A 24,925-nucleotide genomic window follows, 5' to 3' on the forward strand; every position below is an offset into this window, starting at 1 on the left:
AAGGCTTGGGCTTTTCATGAAAGACATTGTCACAACCAACTATTCGTCCTGCTATTCATTGATGAATGACGATAAAAGACGCTCTAAAAAAAGAATTTCGGAATATCCTGAATTCGGATAGGCGACAGAGAAAAATTAACAGGGAAAGATATTTGATTTAGGGTCTTAATAAAAATATACACCGGAATATTTTTTTAAATTGCCGCCGAAACTGCTCCGCCTCTTCGCCCCATCCGCCTGATACACGTCACCATACAGCCTTCAGTCCACGTGCAGACGTCGTGAATTCCTCGGCGCGGCGGCACTCATGTTTCAAAACTTCTCCGTTAAATTCTTTGATTTCGCGAAAAAAGACAACTTTTGGATGTAAGTTCATAGATAAGGTATCGTAGCTCATTCTTATTCCGATTTTTTTAGTTTATAGCGTTTTCGGGGCAATGCCAATGATAAGGAGTTTGGTGTGGTTGGCAAAAAAATTGATGGTGGCGTTCCGGCCACACACGTGCGCTGATTTTTTTTTCATCAAAAAACATCCCGAGTCTGTGTTTCATGACAGTCACCAAAGTGCCGGGACCAGGTATTCTTGTTCTGCGTGTAATTCTGCATCTGGTAAACTGAATTACGTGGAGATTGCTACCATTTTTGATGGTGAAAATCATGTTGAAACTGACCAGTCCAGTGCGATAATTGAATACAATGTTTCGGTGGCCATTTTGCATGCACTGCTGTGTGCATACATTGACTGTGCGGCTATGACATTTGATTTTCGCGGCATAGCAAGGGAGAAATAGACACCCTGCGAAAATAAACACAGGTTTGGTTAAATTAACAGGGAAAGATATTTGATTTAGGGTCTTATTAAAAAAATGCACTGGAAATTTTTTTTTAATTGCCGCCGAAACTGCACCGCCTGTTCGCCCCGTCCACCTGATGATAATGACGTCAACATACAACCGTCAGTCCACGTGCAGACATCGTGAAATCTTCGGCGCGGCGGCACTCATGTTTCAAAACTTCTCCGTTAAATTCTTTGATTTCGCGAAAAAAGACAACTTTTGGATGGTAGGTTCATAGATGAGGTATCGTAGCTCATTCATATTCCGATCTTTTTGAGTTTCTAGCGTTTTCGGGGCAATGCCAATGATAAGGAGTTTGGTGTGGTTGGCAAAAAAATTGATGGTGGCGTTCCGGCCACACACGTGCGCTGATTTTTTTTCATCAAAAAACATCCCGAGTCTGTGTTTCATGATAGTCACCAAAGTGCCGGAACCAGGTATTCTTGTTCTGCGTGTAATTCTGCATCTGGTAAACTGAATTATGTGGCGATTGCTACCATTTTTGATGGTGAAAATCATGTTGAAACTGACCAGTCCAGTGCGATAATTGAATACAATGTTTCGGTGGCCATTTTGCATGCACTGCCGTGTGCATTAAAAACATACATTGAATGTGTGGATATGACATTTGATTTTCGCGGCCTAGCAAGGGAGAAATAGACACCCTGCGAAAATAAACGCAGGTTTGGGTTAAAGGCTGTGTTCTAACCCCGAGTTTCCGGCATGGCTAGGGCAGGGAAATTCTACTGGTAACTGAACTGCTCTACTCTCCCCCCCCCCCCCCCATCGGACTCTCCCTCACCCTAAAAGCCTGTGCCCCGAAAATGTTTGCCCAGGAAGGGGGTTGACGAATAGGGGTTGTGCCATAAATTGCAGGAAGCAGGGGCCAAATTCGTCTGCACACCAAAATGGTTTTTTTCATGCAAACTCTGGCCAATTGTCAAACTGGCATTAAAAACATTGCCCCCCCCCCAACGCCCACCCTCCCATACAAGATAGCCACATGCCAGGAGGTGGAGCTAGCCATAATATAAGTGGCTGCTCTCTGATCTTTTATTGTAAAGCATTCTGACCAAAAGTGGGTCATTACAAAGGATTTTCTCAAAAATTGTGCAGAGAAAGAACTGATCTTGCCCCCCCCCCCCAACGCCCACCCTCCCATACAAGATAGCCACATGCCAGGAGGTGGAGCTAGCCATAATATAAGTGGCTGCTCTCTGATCTTTTATTGTAAAGCATTCTGACAAAAAGTGGGTCATTACAAAGGATTTTCTCAAAAATTGTGAAAGAACTGATCTTGCCCCCCCCCCCCCATAAAAGTAAGCCACAGGCCGGGCGGGGAGCTAACCATAATATATGTGGCTGCTTTCTGACCTTTAATTGTAAAGCATTGTGACCAAAGTTGGTCACTGCAAAGGATTTTTTCTAAAATTATTAGATTAATCACTTAGGCGATACAGAACAGTTATTCGTTGGAAACTTGATCATCCTGCTGGAACATCCCTCTATGTTCCATGGAACAGTTCATTCCTGTTGGACCACAATTTTCTCAAAAAAACTTTCCCACAATGGGGAGATTTTCCGAATATTTGCATATTTTCTATGTCAGAGGGGAAGTGCACCTTGAAATTTTCACTAGAACTCTGTGGCATCCACACAAGTGTTGAGGGGCTCAAAGTTGGTTGTGATTTTGACAGAACTTTACGAGGAAGAGAAGACCACATCTGGGGCCAAATTAAGATGGTCAGTTGGTATGCAAGATTTTATTTGGATACTAATAGGACAGGGATGCAACACTTTGCTTTGCTCAGTATTACCCTATGGGACCCACCTCTGTAGCAGAAAATTATATCGCCCTCTTCCTTGTTATCAACAAAATGGTTTACTTCTGCAGGCAAACAGGCCACATATCTAAAGACAGCGACTGTCCGAGATGGTGCTGGCAAGCTGTGGCAACGTGTACAACTGTTTGGGGAGAAACTGGAGCCAGGCATATCTGTTATGGTAGGTTGTCATTGACAACTCGGTGAACTTTGTGAACCATATGTCATTAATGTCTTCACGCAAGTTTATGGTTTGTGGAACATAAGGTCACAATGTATCTTCATTTCCTTTGTTCTTTTGCCGACAGCAAAAAAACCCTTTTTTCTCAATGAGACTGTTATCCTCATTTCCCATCTGGTCCTTGGGAGGTGACAGCTTCAGGGGCAGTCCTGGGAATGCAGCTCCCTCACTTCAAAAGACTTTCTTCAATCCAGGTTCTAAGCATTACCATATAAGATATTTCGGGAGTCACAATCTTGAGGGAATTTAGGTCTTTGCCTGTCCCAATCCTGGTAAGGTTCTAGCTGAGCATAAACCATGCAAGAAGTTCCAGGAGTCACAAACTTGAGGGAATTTTATGTTTTCAACGGATTGGGTCTGTTTGCTGTTGAAAAAAATGACAAAAACTTATTTCTGAACAAAAAACAATAGCCAACTCTTCACGTTGGGTTCTCAAAATATCGCGAAATTCAGCAAAGTTTTATATAATGAGAATTGTACTCCTTTTCCAGGCCATGATGTAGACCATGATCTATGTATAGTTGACCAGAGGGACGTGTTATGACGTTACAGAGTAGGAGCCACAAGATTGTGGTGAGAGACGGTGTGGTCACCAAGGACAGCACCAACGGGAGACATAAGAACAACAGAGTGAGGACAGTAGATACATCTACCACCATTCTGACAGCAGACTTGCGTTAGGGGACTTGATGCAAATGACCTGAGCGGAAGAAACGAAGCTGGCAATGCTGGCTTGAGAGGTGTGCCAAAGAATCTCCCTGAGATGAAGTCCAGGCCTTAATACGTGGCAGCCAGCAGTGTTAATCCGATGATGACAATGTTACAACGTGTTTTGAATTGGTCAACTTAAACTTTACCTCAGTATTTAAAAAAGCCAATGAATGACAAGGACAAGGGGGAAGAAACTAGAGACTGAAGTCTTTACAAAATACCTAGGTAGCTGGGTGTCTATCAGCTATGCTACCTTAATTAGTAATTGAGAAGATGTATGATTCAGCATGATATCAAAGAATCTTGCGTTCAGTAATGGCCTAAAAATTACTTGCATGACAATTCTAAATGCTTCAAGATCTTTTTCAGCCTGTTTCGAGATCAGGGGCGTGGCTCTCACTGATGAGGTTGTCCAAGAGAGACCCGATGCCATATTACTGTTGAAAAAGATAAAGCGGTTTGGTTTGGCATGGCTAAGTATTGACTGATAAACTGTCAAAATTTGTGACTTATTTCTGGCCTGTTGTCTGAGAAACAGTAATGCCAGTCATTGGACATGTGACAGTGACAGCCTAATTGCTAACACAGGAACAAAAATTTGATGTCGGGCCAAGGACAACGCAAAGTTGGCACCATATTGGACTGTACAAACTTGGCAACAGCAAAATAAGCCAGTGACAGTGAGGACGAGTCTGTGACAGGATGCCTAGCCAAATGTCTTAAAGGAAGATGCCTCTGCTATAATGATGATGAAAGGATGAATACCAGCAGGATGACTTATTAGTGACAGAAACTTTCATGTGTAATAGCCTTAACAATTTATGATCGTCCTAATGGTTTTAGCCTTCTGTTTCAGCATGGTTTTAAGATTGGAGGACAGGGATGTCACAGAGGTCTGGAAAAACTATTGCTAACTAGGATGCACTCGCATCTTGAACACCTGCTGTGGAGGAGGGCTGGGGATGCACCAAGAAAGATATTTTGTCTCCAGGCCATGTTGCCAGTGCCACAAAGAACAGAACTGAAGTTGGTTCCAGTCTAAATATGAACTAGAATTATCAGAGGCTGTCCAAGAGTGGTATGCAGTCCCATACAGCTTGAAGTAAAACTCATGTCTCTAAACCTGGCTGACATTGATTAAATCTCGATTCCTGCCCTAATAATGAACAAAAATCTGCTCAACATCAAATTACCTCAGACAGCGGACTCGGATGATTATCTGGAGATGGTGTTTAGTATTTCATCACATTGATACACCATCCAAAGCATCTTGTGATGAAAAACAGCAGGAGTTCCCTGTGTGGACTGAAGGTAGGTTGGCCTAAACAAGGCATGAGAAACTGGACAACAACGCAGACAATTCTCGACATTTTATCTTGCTGAATGTGTGTAACAAGTTACTGACAACTATTCACAGAGTCTGTCAGCAAACGTGATGGTTGTCAGTTGCACTTCAGACCAGTGATCTGTTTATGGCAGGTAATGGCACTTGTTTCTAAAACAGCTTCGTATTCGCCTGAGTGTCTTCATCTTTCTGGCAGATGATTATCTAGGTGTGGAAAATCCAGGGGACCGTTCCGCATCATTGTTTATTTTGTTTAGAAAATTTTATTAATGAAAACAGTGGTCCTTTCCAGCTCGTCCATCTGATGGTACAGACAGGAAAAGAGAAAAGCTACCGCACCATCGTTCTCCTGGTAATCAAGTGTCAGTGTAATAGCCTCAAAAAATTATGATCGTCCTAATGGTATTGGCCTTCTGTTTCAGCATGGTTTTAAGATTGGAGGACGGGGATGTCATAGAGGTCTAGAAAAACTATTGCTAACTAGGATGCACTCGCATCTGGACACCTGCTGTGAAGGAGGGCTGGGGACACACCAAGAAAAATATTTCATCTTTCCGGCCACGTTGCCAGTGCCACGAAGAACAGAACTGAAGTTGGTTCCAGTTTAAATATGAACTTGAATTATCAGAGGCTGTACAAGAGAGCCTCTGCATCCTACAGTAAAAGGACGAAGCAGCTTGGTTTGACCTGGGGAAATACCCACTGACTAGGTGCCAACATGAACATGATAGAGGGCACTGATAATTAGATGCCCAATTTGCCTCCTTGGCAAGTCGTAGCATGTTTGTTGTTTCATGAGAAATACACTGTGCTGTAAAGCATGCTTTTGAAATGATCCTTTTGCTGTGATCCGAGCCTACAGTGCAAGACAATGATGCAGATAATAGAACTCGGTGAGACGGTGACAGCTGGTTAGGGAGAAGACTCGTCAATACATGTTTAAAAAAATTCAGAGGAAATTTAGCTGCAGTCAAGACGTCCTTGCAGTGAAAAGCTTGAGGTGTTACAAATTCAGGTATTCTAATAGTTTGAGTTATTTTTCAGCCTGCATGGTTTCAAGGAAGATGAGATGGAGAGATTCAACATACATGGAGAAACATGTGTCCATATCATAAAGGTCTGTGTGTGTATCCTGAAGAGGGATTCAGTTGACTTTTAAAGGAACAAATATTTCAGGTAAGAAAATTGTTCTTCATATTCCATCAACTACCTAGTCGAAAAGCTGTCAAAAGCATTGAGGTTTCTTACCCTTCATTCAGGTAAGAGAAGTATGCAGTCTCAAACAGCTTGAAGTAAAATTCATGTCTCTGAGCCTGGTTGACATAGATTGAATCTTGATTCCTGCCCAAATAATGAACAAAAATCTGCTCAACATCAAATCACCTCGGACAGCGGACTCGGATGATTATCTGGAGATGGTGTTTAGTATTTCATCACATTGATACACCACCCAAGGCATCTTATGATGAAAAACAGCAGGAGTTCCCTGTGTGGACTGAAGGTAGGTTGGCCTAAACAAGGCATGAGAAACTGGACAACAACGCAGACAATTCTCAACATTTTATCTTGCTGAATGTTTGTAACAAGTTACTGACAACTATTCACTGAGTCTGTCAGCAAACGTGATGGTTGTCAGTTGCACTTCAGACCAGTGATCTGTTTATGGCAGGTAATGGCACTTGTTTCTAAAACAGCTTCGTATTTGCCTGAGTGTCCTCTAATTTGGCAGATGATTATCTAGGTGTGGAAAAGCCAGGGGACCGTTCCGCGTCATTGTTTATTTTGTTTAGAAAATTTATTGATGAAAACTGTGGCCCTTTCCAGCTCGTCCATCTGATGGCACAGACTGGAAAAGAGAAAAGCTACCGCACCATCGTTCTCCTGGTAATCAAGCCAAGATCAGTCCACATGCTGAGGGTTGCAACTCCAACACCAACAAGATTTCACTGTGATCAGCTGACTGCAGCAAAATCTGACTAGAGAAAATGATGAATAAATCTACAATGTCGTTGCACGGACAAGCAATCTTAGAATACAAGGTTAGTGTGCAATGTGAATCTGTGCAGGATAGATGTACAGTAGCCTGCCTGCCAGATAACTTATCAGAAAGCAAGTATGTCCAGAATGACGAGAATAATAAGTCAAAAAGTTTATAACAGATTTTAGTCATAACACTGGTCTAGTCTTGTTGTGTTCCTTTAACAGAAATGTTTTCATTCTAAATAGTTGTTAGTCAGTAGTGCTGGCAAGTTCCTGGCGGATAAGGTTCCAGAGTGAACTGCAATCACTGTATGTTGTCCTAGTGCATTTGACAACCCCCCTTAGTAAGTCAGAGGACTTTCATGGAGCTGTTTCTAAAAACTCTGTCTTTGTAGAAGAAGTCATTAAAATCAAAAGAACTATTGTCTTATTTTCAGCACCTCAACTTGAAAACCACTGGTAATTGAAGCTGGTAGAGCCCGTGACATCTCTCGTTAACAAGCTAGGTTATGGACAAGGATCACGTCAACCAAGTTCAAATGTCTTGAACAAGATATGGCCCCTTCCATTCTGAGTGGAAAAGACTGTCTATCATCTATAGTTATGTGCATTATCAAGGGTATCCACAGTTTCTTTGCTGGGATAAATGGAAAGCAGTGGAATTCAACTATGGTGTGACAGCATTTTCTGTCCTTGTCTAACTATGTAGTTTGTGCTCTGTAGTATGTGATTTAAAAATTTGTTAATATGGTTATTGGAGTAAAGATTGTACAATGGAATATCCACACCTGGTATTCTAGTTACTGTAGCTTAGCTAATGTGTAGTGACCTTTTTGTTTTCACTTTAAAAAACCAATGCGATTTGCCACACGAAAGGTCCCTCCAGAGATTGTTGGACTGGGCACATTGAATGTAACAAAAATAATCGATGCCTATTTACAAATGAAATGAAGAGTCTGCATTTTGGTGCAACTCCATATAGCTGCTACACTCCCAAAGCAGTGGCAATTGTCAGGTCTTTTCTGCCTCCCGGGCAAATCTGCATACCAGTGATTATATGCGTACTTAAGTTTTGCTTTGAAACAATATCAGTGCTACACTTCTGAAGCAGTGGCAGTGTTCAGGTTTTTTCTGCCTCCCGGGCAAATCTACATACCAGTGATTATATGCGTACTTAAGTTTTGCGTTGAAGCAATATCAGTGCTACACTTGTGAAGCAGTGGCAGTGTTCCGGTCTTGTCTGCCTCACTGAAATATCTGCATACCAGTAGTTATGTGCAGACTTGGCTCTTTCTTTGGAGCAGTACAGTTGTAAGATAAATCCTGTTTGTAATTTTATAAATTAGTTGCTCATTAAGGGCTTACGAAGGTTTTGATGCCTTGCTGGCATATCTGCATAAATATGTGCAGATTCATTTCTTGCTTTGAAGCAATATTGTTGCTACACTCCTAAAGCAGTGGCAATTGTCAGGTCTTTTCTGCCTCGCGGGCAAATCTGCATACCAGTAATTATGTGCAGACTTGGCTCTTCCAGAGATTGTAGGACTGGGTCCATTGAATGTAACAAAAATAGTCGACGCCTATTTACAAATGAAATGAAGAGTCTGCATTTTGGTGTAACTCCATATAACTGTCAGGTGATTTCGCTCTGACTTGTGACACTCTGATCAGTCTGAAATAATCATTATCCCGCCCCTCTGGGAAAAATTTGCAGCCCCATTGCCCCGTTCTGTTACTGTCTGAGAGATGGCGATGTCAGAGGGGAATGGCGGTCGGCACACCTATTGCGAATGGGCAGCACAATTGGGTGTAGGATATTCCGAAACCATTGCACACTCCTGAATCTGCGGTGGGTTGGTACCCCACGCTACGTAAGGAGTAGGTTGACTGGTAAGCCTTGGTCCACGTGAATAGGTCGTGCCTTAAAAAGATGAGAAGTTGCGAATTGACGCCCTGTGAAGTGTCCTTCGACCAGCTAGTGCTAATCCGGTCACTGTCTCCAGGTCACCATGCCTCGGTCAATGAGCGGGCGAAGCACCCAATGGCTCCGTCAGGAGTACATCGTCAACTTCAGCCCGTAGTCAAACCGGTACGCGCACAAATATCTTAGTTGAGAGTGGGGGACATCAGTTGCTTCTCATCGGGGTAATACAGTATTGACCCCATTTTTTGTTGGATTCATTTCCACCGAGGAGTGGTCGATAATGAGAATTTCAGGCCAGTCTGATTATCACCAGTACAGAGGGCAATTATCTAATAGTTATGTGGCTTTCCCTCAAACTGTATACTCTTTCATGTCAATTGTAAATTAGTGTTGCTTGGTAGTGTTCAGGGTCTTTTTGTCGAACATGCAAATCTGCATACCAGTGATTATATGCGTACTTAAGTTTTGCTCTGAAACATCAGTGCTACACTTGTGAAGCAGTGGCAGTGGTCAGGTCTTGTCTGCCTCACTGACATATCTGCATACCAGTAGTTATGTGCAGACTTGGCTCTTTCTTTGGAGCAGTACAGTTGTAAGATAAATCCTGTTTGTAATTTTATAAATTAGTTGCTCATTAAGGGCTTACGAAGTTTTGATGCCTTGCTGGCATATCTGCATAAATATGTGCAGATTCATTTCTTGCTTTGAAGCAATATTGTTGCTACACTCCTAAAGCAGTGGCAATTGTCAGGTCTTTTCTGCCTCGTGGGCAAATCTGCATACCAGTAATTATGTGCAGACTTGGCTCTTCCAGAGATTGTAGGACTGGGTCCATTGAATGTAACAAAAATAGTCGACGCCTATTTACAAATGAAATGAAGAGTCTGCATTTTGGTGTAACTCCATATAACTGTCAGGTGATTTCGCTCTGACTTGTGACACTCTGATCAGTCTGAAATAATCATTATCCCGCCCCTCTGGGAAAAATTTGCAGCCCCATTGCCCCGTTCTGTTACTGTCTGAGAGATGGCGATGTCAGAGGGGAATGGCGGTCGGCACACCTATTGCGAATGGGCAGCACAATTGGGTGTAGGATATTCCGAAACCATTGCACACTCCTGAATCTGCGGTGGGTTGGTACCCCACGCTACGTAAGGAGTAGGTTGACTGGTAAGCCTTGGTCCACGTGAATAGGTCGTGCCTTAAAAAGATGAGAAGTTGCGAATTGACGCCCTGTGAAGTGTCCTTCGACCAGCTAGTGCTAATCCGGTCACTGTCTCCAGGTCACCATGCCTCGGTCAATGAGCGGGCGAAGCACCCAATGGCTCCGTCAGGAGTACATCGTCAACTTCAGCCCGTAGTCAAACCGGTACGCGCACAAATATCTTAGTTGAGAGTGGGGGACATCAGTTGCTTCTCATCGGGGTAATACAGTATTGACCCCATTTTTTGTTGGATTCATTTCCACTGAGGAGTGGTCGATAATGAGAATTTCAGGCCAGTCTGATTATCACCAGTACAGAGGGCAATTATCTAATAGTTATGTGGCTTTCCCTCAAACTGTATACTCTTTCATGTCAATTGTAAATTAGTGTTGCTTGGTAGTGTTCAGGGTCTTTTTGTCGAACATGCAAATCTGCATACCAGTGATTATATGCGTACTTAAGTTTTGCTCTGAAACATCAGTGCTACACTTGCGAAGCAGTGGCAGTGGTCAGGTCTTGTCTGCCTCACTGACATATCTGCATACCAGTAGTTATGTGCAGACTTGGCTCTTTCTTTGGAGCAGTACAGTTGTAAGATAAATCCTGTTTGTAATTTTATAAATTAGTTGCTCATTAAGGGCTTACGAAGTTTTGATGCCTTGCTGGCATATCTGCATAAATATGTGCAGATTCATTTCTTGCTTTGAAGCAATATTGTTGCTACACTCCTAAAGCAGTGGCAATTGTCAGGTCTTTTCTGCCTCGCGGGCAAATCTGCATACCAGTAATTATGTGCAGACTTGGCTCTTCCAGAGATTGTAGGACTGGGTCCATTGAATGTAACAAAAATAGTCGACGCCTATTTACAAATGAAATGAAGAGTCTGCATTTTGGTGTAACTCCATATAACTGTCAGGTGATTTCGCTCTGACTTGTGACACTCTGATCGGTCTGAAATAATCATTATCCCGCCCCTCTGGGAAAAATTTGCAGCCCCATTGCCCCGTTCTGTTACTGTCTGAGAGATGGCGATGTCAGAGGGGAATGGCGGTCGGCAAACCTATTGCGAATGGGCAGCACAATTGGGTGTAGGATATTCCGAAACCATTGCACACTCCTGAATCTGCGGTGGGTTGGTACCCCACGCTACGTAAGGAGTAGGTTGACTGGTAAGCCTTGGTCCACGTGAATAGGTCGTGCCTTAAAAAGATGAGAAGTTGCGAATTGACGCCCTGTGAAGTGTCCTTCGACCAGCTAGTGCTAATCCGGTCACTGTCTCCAGGTCACCATGCCTCGGTCAATGAGCGGGCGAAGCACCCAATGGCTCCGTCAGGAGTACATCGTCAACTTCAGCCCGTAGTCAAACCGGTACGCGCACAAATATCTTAGTTGAGAGTGGGGGACATCAGTTGCTTCTCATCGGGGTAATACAGTATTGACCCCATTTTTTGTTGGATTCATTTCCACTGAGGAGTGGTCGATAATGAGAATTTCAGGCCAGTCTGATTATCACCAGTACAGAGGGCAATTATCTAATAGTTATGTGGCTTTCCCTCAAACTGTATACTCTTTCATGTCAATTGTAAATTAGTGTTGCTTGGTAGTGTTCAGGGTCTTTTTGTCGAACATGCAAATCTGCATACCAGTGATTATATGCGTACTTAAGTTTTGCTCTGAAACATCAGTGCTACACTTGTGAAGCAGTGGCAGTGGTCAGGTCTTGTCTGCCTCACTGACATATCTGCATACCAGTAGTTATGTGCAGACTTGGCTCTTTCTTTGGACCAGTACAGTTGTAAGATAAATCCTGTTTGTAATTTTATAAATTAGTTGCTCATTAAGGGCTTACGAAGTTTTGATGCCTTGCTGGCATATCTGCATAAATATGTGCAGATTCATTTCTTGCTTTGAAGCAATATTGTTGCTACACTCCTAAAGCAGTGGCAATTGTCAGGTCTTTTCTGCCTCGCGGGCAAATCTGCATACCAGTAATTATGTGCAGACTTGGCTCTTCCAGAGATTGTAGGACTGGGTCCATTGAATGTAACAAAAATAGTCGACGCCTATTTACAAATGAAATGAAGAGTCTGCATTTTGGTGTAACTCCATATAACTGTCAGGTGATTTCGCTCTGACTTGTGACACTCTGATCAGTCTGAAATAATCATTATCCCGCCCCTCTGGGAAAAATTTGCAGCCCCATTGCCCCGTTCTGTTACTGTCTGAGAGATGGCGATGTCAGAGGGGAATGGCGGTCGGCACACCTATTGCGAATGGGCAGCACAATTTGGTGTAGGATATTCCGAAACCATTGCACACTCCTGAATCTGCGGTGGGTTGGTACCCCACGCTACGTAAGGAGTAGGTTGACTGGTAAGCCTTGGTCCACGTGAATAGGTCGTGCCTTAAAAAGATGAGAAGTTGTGAATTGACGCCCTGTGAAGTGTCCTTCGACCAGCTAGTGCTAATCCGGTCACTGTCTCCAGGTCACCATGCCTCGGTCAATGAGCGGGCGAAGCACCCAATGGCTCCGTCAGGAGTACATCGTCAACTTCAGCCCGTAGTCAAACCGGTACGCGCACAAATATCTTAGTTGAGAGTGGGGGACATCAGTTGCTTCTCATCGGGGTAATACAGTATTGACCCCATTTTTTGTTGGATTCATTTCCACTGAGGAGTGGTCGATAATGAGAATTTCAGGCCAGTCTGATTATCACCAGTACAGAGGGCAATTATCTAATAGTTATGTGGCTTTCCCTCAAACTGTATACTCTTTCATGTCAATTGTAAATTAGTGTTGCTTGTTAGTGTTCAGGGTCTTTTTGTCGAACATGCAAATCTGCATGCCAGTGATTATATGCGTACTTAAGTTTTGCTCTGAAACATCAGTGCTACACTTGTGAAGCAGTGGCAGTGGTCAGGTCTTGTCTGCCTCACTGACATATCTGCATACCAGTAGTTATGTGCAGACTTGGCTCTTTCTTTGGAGCAGTACAGTTGTAAGATAAATCCTGTTTGTAATTTTATAAATTAGTTGCTCATTAAGGGCTTACGAAGTTTTGATGCCTTGCTGGCATATCTGCATAAATATGTGCAGATTCATTTCTTGCTTTGAAGCAATATTGTTGCTACACTCCTAAAGCAGTGGCAATTGTCAGGTCTTTTCTGCCTCACGGGCAAATCTGCATACCAGTAATTATGTGCAGACTTGGCTCTTCCAGAGATTGTAGGACTGGGTCCATTGAATGTAACAAAAATAGTCGACGCCTATTTACAAATGAAATGAAGAGTCTGCATTTTGGTGTAACTCCATATAACTGTCAGGTGATTTCGCTCTGACTTGTGACACTCTGATCGGTCTGAAATAATCATTATCCCGCCCCTCTGGGAAAAATTTGCAGCCCCATTGCCCCGTTCTGTTACTGTCTGAGAGATGGCGATGTCAGAGGGGAATGGCGGTGGGCAAACCTATTGCGAATGGGCAGCACAATTGGGTGTAGGATATTCCGAAACCATTGCACACTCCTGAATCTGCGGTGGGTTGGTACCCCACGCTACGTAAGGAGTAGGTTGACTGGTAAGCCTTGGTCCACGTGAATAGGTCGTGCCTTAAAAAGATGAGAAGTTGCGAATTGACGCCCTGTGAAGTGTCCTTCGACCAGCTAGTGCTAATCCGGTCACTGTCTCCAGGTCACCATGCCTCGGTCAATGAGCGGGCGAAGCACCCAATGGCTCCGTCAGGAGTACATCGTCAACTTCAGCCCGTAGTCAAACCGGTACGCGCACAAATATCTTAGTTGAGAGTGGGGGACATCAATAAATTGCTTCTCATCGGGGTAATACAGTATTGACCCCATTTTTTGTTGGATTCATTTCCACTGAGGAGTGGTTGATAATGAGAATTTCAGGCCAGTCTGATTATCACCAGTACAGAGGGCAATTATCTAATAGTTATGTGGCTTTCCCTCAAACTGTATACTCTTTCATGTCAATTGTAAATTAGTGTTGCTTGGTAGTGTTCGGGGTCTTTTTGTCGAACAGGCAAATCTGCATACCAGTGATTATATGCGTACTTAAGTTTTGCTCTGAAACAATATCAGTGCTACACTTGTGAAGCAGTGGCAGTGGTCAGGTCTTGTCTGCCTCACTGACATATCTGCATACCAGTAGTTATGTGCAGACTTGGCTCTTTCTTTGGACCAGTACAGTTGTAAGATAAATCCTGTTTGTAATTTTATAAATTAGTTGCTCATTACGGGCTTACGAAGGTTTTGATGCCTTGCTGGCATATCTTCATAAATATGTGCAGATTCATTTCTTGCTTTGAAGCAATATTGTTGCTACATTCCTAAAGCAGTGGCAATTGTCAGGTCTTTTCTGCCTCGCGGGCAAATCTGCATACCAGTAATTATGTGCAGACTTGGCTCTTCCAGAGATTGTAGGACTGGGTCCATTGAATGTAACAAAAATAGTCGACGCCTATTTACAAATGAAATGAAGAGTCTGCATTTTGGTGCAACTCCATATAACTAACTGTTAGGTGATTTCGCTCTGAGCTTGAGACACTCTGATCGGTCTGAAATAATCATTATCCCGCTCCTCTGGGAAAAATTTGCAGCCCGGTTTCACCTTCTTGTTACCAACTGAGAGATGGCGATGCCTGTAGTCAAACCGGTACGCACAAATATATCTTAGTTGAGAGAGGGGGACATACTTGAAAGTGCTTCTCATCGGGGTAATACAGTACCACTGTATACAATGACCCCATTTTAGTTGGATTTCTTTTTACTGAGGAGTGGACGATAATGAGAATTTCAGGCCAGTCCGATTGTCACCAGTTCAGAGGGCGATTTCCTGATAGTTATGTGGCATTTCGTCAAATGGTTAACTCTTTCACATCCTTTGTAAATTAGTGTTGCTTGTTACATGTCGCATTCAATGGCTCATTTGAAGATAGTTTCTGTGATTCTACTTAATCATTGGGAATCCGAAGCCTACAGGCACCCTACTTGATAAAAAAATAAATTTACTTTGTAACTGTTTATCCCATGCGTGACACTTGTGCTTCAATCGATAAAAGGGAGAGGCTCAGTTTTATTGAAAGGGAGACTGTCAGAAGGATCCATGTCAGGTGGACCAGATTTAGTCACAGGAAGTTCTCAGCAGGTGTTTCTTATTTCAACCCTGTATACATTGCCTCTGCAAAAATGTGCTTGGCCGTCTCTTCTATACCGCCGGCACCAGGGCCTAATGAAAAGATCTTGGATTCGCCGTGGTAAAATCAGAATTGTAACAGCTACTGTCATTGGCTTGGTTGTGAGTGTCTAGGACGAGTTAAGCCGGTTGGTAACTACTATTCAGATCTTGGAAATTGTAGCAGCTACTGTCATCAGATTGGTTGTGACATGGTCTCTACAGGGAGACATTGAAGACATATGCCTTCCCAAATCATATAATTGCTCGATGTGAATTTAAACAGTTTTTGTAAATCGCTTGCAGATAAATGATTGAGATATTCTGGAGGTGATCAAGCGTTCTTAGTACTTTCTCCTTCAAACTCCACACAGTATCTGTCTTGTGAGTTAGGGGAGGTTACAATACAGACAGGTACACTTTCAAGGCAGGTGGAATCACCAGCGAACTTGTCTTCAAAAGGATCCACTCCCAATCCATAGTTCAAACTTCCACAAAATAGAATAAAGACATAATTCATATCAGGTTCCTTTATTGTACCATTATAAGCATGATATTACAAAAACCATAGATGGGAGCCTCCCAGGCCGTCTGTGAAGGCAGCAAGCCAGAAGCTAGAGTTGCATCATTTTTTACTAGAACATCACAAAGCAAGGAATAAATGCAAGAACAAAATGTGATTTCACGAATATTAATAATAAAATCCAGTTGTCTCTGATAAAAGCTATTTGGCTACTGGCTAAAATTCACTTCTTATATAAAACTGGAGAAATATAATCCGATGCCGGTGAGACGCCATATTAAAGCAAATCCTGATCTCTATAGCACATCTACAGTTCCTTGAAGTGACTGGCAAGCCTACAGTGGTGAAGCATCTCACATCTTGACACAAAGTAATTAAACGGGTTTAACAATTAGACACTATGATGAATGCTGCTGCTAAAGTTGTAAATACCATCCCGGAAGCCTACCCACTGACAGCTGTTCTGATAAAGAGCAAATCATGCAAAATCCACTGATATAAGTCTCCCAAGATATTCCAACAATAGACAGATAATCCAACAATATAATTTACAGAGGAAGTCATGGTACTTCCATTTTCATTGCGGCTACTTAATCTCGGCATGTAGAACAAGGTTCTAGGTCTTCAGATGAAGGCATGGCACATAAATCTCTACATGCATTAAAGTAGAGAACCTCCAAAATCTATTGTTTTCAGAAGGCCTGGCATTTATACTTGATACGAATTCAGGTATACAGGGGTCATTGTGCATTATCTGCTGAGGTCGTGGGTTCGATTTCCAGTCGGACACTCACTTTCATTTCACATCATTTCTGCAAGTTGCTCAATTTTTGTTGTTGGTGCAATTAGTTCTACACGTAGTTGTCAGCTGTCAGCTGTCAACTCAGTATTTCAAATATGCACAAGGGCTTGCCAGACCGTTTGAAAACAACAGACTGGCTAGTACAAGACTGAAGGCACCAGACCTCTATAGTGGACTGAACAGGATCTCCAGAGGAGCATACAAGCTTGGAGAATGCACAACACCTCTAGTGATTGATACAAGACCTCTAGTGGAAGGTTCAGGACCTTTCGCAAAATTTGAATAGTTTAGGTAGCTTTAAGCTGTGGACAGGTATATACTGTACTCTGCTATACATAAAATTGAAACAAATTGTTTTACAAACATGCACTATTACTACTACACTTCCTTATATGTCGGGCAGATATATCTACAATTATACAGAAGTTTTGGGGTCTATGAAATTGACCACATTTTTGTAAGAGTGGTTTCTCTCACCTTTGACTATCTCAAAGGACAGAGCTAGGTTAGTATCACAGCTCTTGACAACTATGGACTATTCCATCAAGCACAGCAAAATCATATTTACTCCTGCATTGTCTACTTTTGCTATATTTTGCCTTGATGTTGTGTCCTTTGAGAAAGTGAAAGGGTTCAACCTGTCCACTCCTGTGCCAAAAATAAATTGTTCTTGGTACAGTCTGTTCCGTTTGCACAGGGGTGACAGGTTGTTGGCAGTCCTTTTAAAGTGTGTACAAGCTGAGATTTGGATGGTTGCATAGGTGGACTGCTCTTGAAATAATGTCACAATGTAAGGTTACATGAACTTAAAAGTTTCCCACCAGCCTTACGATGTACAGGCCGTGGTTGATCTTCTCTTTAAGATCTCATCTTCATGAATGGACTCTATGCTCCTCAAGTGTTACTAAACGCAACAACTTTTAATATAAAATCGCAAATGTGTTCTTATTATCGTACACACATGGTGTATAAATTTATCCACTCGAAAGTACAAAAATGTCTACAGAAGCTCAGTTAACCATACGTTAACAAAATAATTGCACATAAAAATGGATTGATATCAATGAAGCGATAATGTTTGGATTGGCGCTATGTCATGAGTGATATACTAATTTATTGTTTATGGATATGAAACAAATAGAAGGTAATACAATGCGTTGCCGAATTAGGCCAGCACATTGAGACCAATTTACGTGTGGCCCTCTGCAAACAAAGTAATTGATCAAAGCTTGATACAGATACAAATAGGTCCACGGACAAACACCTGGAGTCAGTAAATGTCCCATAAATGTGAATACACCAAGTCTGCATGAAGTCGTAGTCCGCATGACTAGCAGAGATACTTTCAAAACTATAAATGGAAATGATGCAATATATATACTACACGTAGCACTAAGGATCATAGTATCCAATGCCTCCACCCAAGCGTCAATCAATCAACACAAAGCTCATTGCGTCAATGTTCTCACTTTTTCTTCCCGAGCGTACTAAAGAACGACCGTCTCTTTGATTCTTTGGGAGACTCAGGCCTGGCGGGTAAGGTCTGGGCCCGTGTCGGCGAGGGACCTTCACCATCACCAAGACTGCTGTTCACTCTCGTCATCCACACATTCATTTCATCCTGAAACACAACAATAAACTTGATTTATAAGAGCCTGAAGATTTATCGCTATTAACTGGCATAAATCTGTCATGTGATAGATTGCAAGAGAATTAACTAGCTTCATCACAATTTTTAAGTTGTAAAATCTCTTGATATGGCCCAGAGACCTGCCTTTACACTAGAGGTGAGACGGGGCATAAATAATGTCATAATGTTTGAAAGTTGTAAACACACAATACTTACATCATCCTTGCATTGGAACAAGTATTCTCCACCATTGTTAAGTTTTAGTCTGAAGACATGGTGTCTCTTGACATAGTCTGTGGCAACACTGCACGAGGCAGCATCTAGAACAACTGCCGGCTCGTTATGGTAGCGAGTGTTTGGATCCTGAAAAGAAGGAAACATGAAAATAGAATGCCTTTTTGAAACATCATGTTCTGTTTGCAACTTTGCAAGAATAAAGCCAACCAAACTTTATTATAGAACATTCAAAATTAAACATTTTGGTACCAAAGTGACACACCAGCAGACCATTGTTTTGCTACAACAGACAAGGCAACAACCGGATTTTGGCTATAGCCTACCAACTGAGTGATCAGATAGAGGCTCAAACGAAAGGAAGATCACAACTAAAATCAGAAAAAGAAACCGAAGAGCTGAGAGTGCATTTCAGATGCATTCTAGTACTTACAGACTTGGCGTGCTTCTGATCTTTGTAGAAGCTCATCTCTTTGCCATGGAGGACAGCGTACACCTTATCCCATGATCTGAAATCAATAATGCATCCAAGTCGTAAATGCATAAACATTGAATAGAGTGCAACCTGAAGGATCAGGCCAATATTAAAGCTGAAGAGGATACAGAGTCATTTCCCATATTTTTTTATTTTTTGATGGTTATTTAGTCTCACTCTCAGAGAGGTTACAACAGACAACATTGCACCAATTCAAAATTCCAGACTCATTGAATGATCTTCAAAGGAATGACAGCACTGTCTAGTCATTCGGTTTTCACTTGACTTAATACTACAATATAAGTAATCTATACCTGAACCAAATACTGCACAGAATAGCATGGAAATCTGCCCGGACGGACATGATATCCTAATGTACTTTTAGCACAGTAGTTATAAAAAGAAATATTGTGCGTCACATCTACTCTGTGCAGCAGCAATAGCTACAGTATTAGAAATTTCACTGCGAATTGCGCACTACAGTTGCCATGGCAACATTCAGTCACAAAAAATATCTCAAAGACTGATTGCAAGGCAGTGGATCAGAATTGGTTGAGGCAAGGTAATCTGTATTGAGGAGACTTGATGTTATAACAATATCAGCCTACGTTACCTGTCTCGGATTTCGAGGTTCTCATTGGAATCTGGGGGAATCCTACGGTAATTCAAGGACCTAACTGACAAAGCTCCTGTGAGCTTACGGACAAACCTTTTGATGGATACATTAGCCCTACAGGGGTGGCATGCATGAGGTCCCAGGCTCCATAGTTCCTGCAACCTTGATCCTGAACAAAAACACTTGTAACAGCACTTACCGGCTAGATGCCTTCTTTGTGGTCGATTCCCACTCATGCTTTCTTGACAACACGCCCTCATGGTGGACTTCTTCTCCAGGTTCCATCGACACAGGCTCTGCAATGTGACAAGCGATGATTAGAAAATCAAATTCACAAGAAATGCAATCTGTTGCATTAATTTCATCTCTCCTTTGCCCATCAAAAAGTACAACTCTGTCTACCAACCTAAGTCAAAGAACAATTCCATTTTTGCATGTCCGAGTAGGTAAACTAAAAGTTTGTACTTCACTCAAAGGTATAGCATTTTCTATAGTGGCCAGAAAGTTCTGCTGTTGAAAGGTGCTGAATTACAATCAGAAAACACCTCTAATGATGTTATTCATTATTCAGGAGGACACTGAGCACAATCTACTCCATAAAGTTTGACAGATCTGCCCTCAATCATGACAATGGCGATGCATTTTGTTGAAACATATTTTTGTTTTCAGGGTACAGGAATAAGATCCACTGTTTAATAACATATGCACTGCAAGTGGTGGAGCAGAATTGGATAATTTTTAGATTTGTTATCTAGATATGCAACACTGGGCGCCACTTGATTTATCAGAAAGCTGTTAAAAACAGGTGACGGAACTCAACAAGCGAATGCGATCGTACTTCACTCTTAACAATTGAAATTAGGGGAAATCATGCTTATGAAAGATACCAAATATGAATTTTTATCCAAGAAAGGAATTTTTAAAAAAAGAAGTAAACATATGCACCGCTGCCTTCCTGGTTCTGTTAGAACAATTTTGAACAGTATGATATGAACTTAAGCATTTTCAATCATTTTTAAGCAGATCAAGACCTGGCTAACAAATTTTAAAAGCACTACACCACATCTGTGGCAATCATAAATCATAAAGAGTCTGGGTGTTTTAAGTTCACCTAACCATGCATGCACAAAACATCATGTACCAAAGTAGAAATTATTAATCAATATTTTCTGTCTCCCAGGCATGCAGCCTACCAACATTCCAGCATTCAAACAAGTGTAACTGGTCAGAATTGTTAATGGAAAATGAACTTCAAATACCATCCCATTTTAGTTTTAGAAGCTGAAACTAAACAGGTTAACTCCTAAAAATAGTACAGAACTTTACTTAAAGGTTGAAATTAATGATTAACAAGATGCACATTACAAGACAGAACCCCTTCACCAAGTTATTGAAATGTTGAAAGAGCACTACGGAATATAGTACCCGTTACCAGGTTGGTTCATGCGCCTTAGTCTCAAAATGTTTCAACAGCAACCGAATAATATTGCAAGAGAAAATATGCACATGATACCGAATGCACAAACTACCATCAAAGAGTAAAACGTTAAATTAATAAATACACCAAACTCATATCATGCATGGTAGCATGGTCATGTTTTAGTAACAGCATTCCACAAAATTTCAAATACAAATTCAAACTCAAATACAAAAACAATGATAGTTACCTAACATCGATGGATGCTCTTCATCACGGGACTTCGGACGCCCTTTTCGACCCCATGAGCCAAATGGTGACTTGGCTCGCTTTTCTATTATTTGAAAGAAGGTTGGATTATTTGGGAGTTTATCCAGCAACGTTCTAATCAAGATCGCCATGGAGTCTCTACGTATACAGTGCAATACGATGGTATTCAATGAAACCAGACAAATCCATACATCACTTTCAATGATCTGTTAAATCCAACCAATCTGCATGACATGAGGCTCCATTGGGATAAGAATCTCCACAGTGATATCTGATCTTCCAAAATCATGCCAAAATAACGTTACATCCTTTCAAAACACCATTTCCGTTAACATTCTGATGCTTACATTATGTCTGCTATACCCGACTGTCGCACTTCAATAATCAATACCCCAGCAGAGGAGCTGCTCATGCCTTGAATTACGCTCTGTTCCAATCAATATGTACGTCATGACACTCGGTGGCGTAACACGACACACATTGCATTTACGTTTACTACCAAGTGTTGCTGTATTTAAGATCTTCAGGTGTTCATCAATGGACTGATATTCAATTATAAGCAGAGTATGCATGGAAACTGAACAATATTTGTCCAGACTTCATCATCTCTGATAACCCTACTCACAAAATTTGTAAATGAGTATGACAGCTGATTTCTAAAGAAAGCAAGTCATCTACGCTCGAGATGTTCCCCCCCAAGCAGAAATATGCAAATTTAATTAAGTCTGCAGAATTCACTGAGACTGGGAACGGGATTACAGTTGCCTTTTGGCTACTCTTGCATGTTGGGCTGATTATTTCATAATACAGGGGGGGGAGCAAGAAAACTCATGTCATACTGGCACGCTCCCAGATCAAAATTCCAATTCCACGAAATTGCATTGTATCAGAAACTCCACAGCCAACTTCAAAATCACATGAAATACTTACTGCTCAAAAGTTTTAAAGCTTCCAGTAGTTCATAGGGCAAATACGGGTCTGGACTGAGATACAGAGTGGTACAGGCAGCTCTGTGAATACTGAATATGGAAGGCTTTCAGACTCAACAATAATAGTCCCAATCAACATACATGATATTCAATGCATTCCTGACCCAAATATGAACTCTTTTTTTCCTCCGAATCTTTTGATTATTATTAACCTAGACCCCAATCGTGGAAATTCTATTGTAAGATGAGAACTTCCAGATTGTAATCATTGTTTCTTATCTATTAATGAGAAGGAAAGAAGGCCAATATTTCCTACACATTCTTGGACTCATTTCACCACCAACCACTGAACATGCACCAAAGATTTAAACCAACTAGGCCTAAGGCCTAACACCATACCAACCCAATACCATAATACCAATCAAACATGGCACAATTTGCTTGCAAACCAATTTCCTATACTGGCAAAAACTATTTGTCTATCAAACTAAAATCCAACACCAGGAGATTTACTTCCATTTCATTCATTTTCATTTCCAAATGAATTTACCAAATAAAATCCATCCTAGAAGGATCAGCATAGCAGAGATAGATTGCCTGATTGGTATAGTACACTGGACTCGGCACAAGTACACTGGACTCGGCACAAGTTTGGTCCTAAACACTTCATCCCAACAGCAAGGATGCTGATGATGATGATGCGAAACTTTACCTATCATGACTGTGACAGACCACATTGTGGTTGTTGGAATGCTTGATAATACTTCACAATGAATCCAGGGAGCAGCTACATTTGTATCCTAAAGCCGGAAGATACAGACTCAGAACACAAAGAAGATCATCCTGACCCAGAGATCACTCTTGGTGAACGATGTTCATAGTCTGCTATCTGCGAGAGGTGTGTTAAAACAACATGCTCTGCATCAATTACAGACAGACTCTCATAACGAACTGGAGGTATCCCCATGACGCATCCACGGCCCATCTGGCCAGAAAAAACCTTTCCATGTTTCAATGATTATCAAAACTTCATCATCACAGAACACTTGTCCAAGATCAGTGTATGCACCTTGCACAACAAAGAATTTGAATAACACAATCAGCATCCCAGCATGCTTGTCATTGTCCGTCTGAATCAGTTAGAGACACTGATGTACTGCTCCTGGCTATCCCCATCTGGGCACAAAGACGATAACATCAAGTTCCAGCCATTACCCTAGGATTAGCGACAGAACGAAATGTTCCCTTCATTATGAAATCAGGATATCTTCCAGTTGGCTAAATATCACTATTCATTTTCAAAAATGCCAAGATCTTATGTTCTTCTAACACTGCCACTGACACTGCATGAAAGCACACACTAATGTAAGATTACAGAAACACTTCAGACAAGACTGATTTGATTATTAGAAGTTCTTTCCATAAAGATGTCAGAATCAGCACAAGCGACAGGAGAAATGTTCTGGAGCAGATAGATGATTTACCAATTTACTGTAAAGACTCAAGCAATAATCAGCCAATGACAATTTGAGAAATCTTGTGCAAGTTGATGATCAAAGTGAGAAAGAACTCCAGGGTGCACAACCCTTTAGAAGGCAACAAATGAGTAGTGAGGGACAAATAGGTTCAAGTCTGGGTAGGATTGATTGATTATTTGAGAACCTCAACTTACACCAAGTTTATACTGTCCGTCATGCCTTGTTTTGCCTTCAATATTCAGTTACAGAGAGCAGCAGAGGATAGATGGGAAAGTAAGGAGCTGGAAACAGGTGTACAGATAGAAATAACAGATGATGAGTTGGATTTGTGCTCAACGTGTCATTCGATGATCGGATCACACCAAGATATGCTTCTTTAACAAACACTTTGAAATTCGTAACTGTTTTGATAAGACATCATTTTTACTCAGTATCCCATCAAGTTTTCAAGCACTTTTTAAGACTAAGAGACAGAGGTTGAGCATATTGATGAAAAGGGACCGATAGTGAAAGAGGAAAGGTAAAGGGTAGGCCTACCAAAGGATATGGCGATGTCACTCAGTCAAGTAGACATTAATATCATGAGGGGAAGCACACAATTTTGTTTCCTTTACAATTATACACCAAGGCGCTAAGGAACTTTATAATTACAAGAGCAATGATGAATGACATAAACAAGAGGAGATTCTCAAGAAAACATCTTTGAACTCTGCTAATGTCTACGACTTAACACTTATACTAAGAAAAGAAACAATGTCAGTGTCTCTATACTCTGTGTGATGATGAATCTAATCCGACCCTACAGCTATCTACCGAAACAAAGAACATCAGGAGACGTGATCCACTATTTAATGTGTGAGTTACAGAACTAAAACGGAACAAGGTGAACTTAACTTATGTGAAGCAATGGACGATTACTCTTTAGAGACTGCCCCAAGTTCAGTTCATCAACTTGAACAAATTCATAGAAAAAAATAATTCTTCATACAATTTACACTCCTGTTCCTAAATATTTGGTCCAAAGTTTGTCAGTGTTGGTGGCCACGATAAACCAAATATTTGGAATACTGGAAGGCATAATGTGTGAAGGAAAGCTGACCATGTTGATGAATCTGGAGAATTGTGAGCAACCTGCAGATAGATCCCAATATATCATTTGCAAAACCTTGCTAATTAGGTGTGTGTGAAACTAATTAGCTGGTACCAGGAAATGTGTAGAGGAGTTACAGAGACATCACCATAACTTGTTTGTGACAGACAATATATCAAAGGTGATGGTAACTGCATCTCCGA

General features: G+C 41.5%; 1 protein-coding gene and 1 long non-coding RNA gene across 9 annotated transcripts in view; one reads left to right on the forward strand and one right to left on the reverse strand.

The window, feature by feature from the left end:
* Positions 1-1,001: 1,001 nt before the first annotated feature.
* Positions 1,002-10,551, forward strand: LOC135484187 (uncharacterized). Its single transcript, XR_010446429.1, has 8 exons — positions 1,002-1,062; positions 2,731-2,840; positions 3,392-3,530; positions 3,981-4,922; positions 5,379-5,548; positions 6,001-6,132; positions 6,781-6,995; positions 7,374-10,551. It is a non-coding gene; the product is annotated as an uncharacterized LOC135484187 (long non-coding RNA).
* Positions 10,552-15,773: 5,222 nt separating this feature from the next.
* The window catches only part of LOC135484188 (spectrin beta chain-like), a 41,329-nt gene continuing 32,177 nt past the window's right edge, over positions 15,774-24,925 (reverse strand). For 6 of the 8 annotated variants that reach the window (XM_064765397.1, XM_064765403.1, XM_064765401.1 and 3 more), the window contains 5 exons: positions 21,206-21,289; positions 19,738-19,834; positions 18,881-18,956; positions 18,430-18,576; positions 15,774-18,204 (listed from right to left, as the gene is read on the reverse strand). In XM_064765397.1, the coding sequence (XP_064621467.1) occupies positions 18,049-18,204; positions 18,430-18,576; positions 18,881-18,956; positions 19,738-19,834; positions 21,206-21,289 (560 nt within the window). In that variant the 3' untranslated portion in view covers positions 15,774-18,048. The remainder of the gene's footprint in view (positions 18,205-18,429; positions 18,577-18,880; positions 18,957-19,737; positions 19,835-21,205; positions 21,290-24,925) is intronic. The other 2 variants (XM_064765404.1, XM_064765402.1) reach the window with 1 other exon arrangement.

This window comes from Lineus longissimus, chromosome 3, assembly GCF_910592395.1.
Source record: "Lineus longissimus chromosome 3, tnLinLong1.2, whole genome shotgun sequence".
In the NCBI taxonomy this organism is placed as follows: Eukaryota; Metazoa; Nemertea; class Pilidiophora; order Heteronemertea; family Lineidae; genus Lineus; species Lineus longissimus.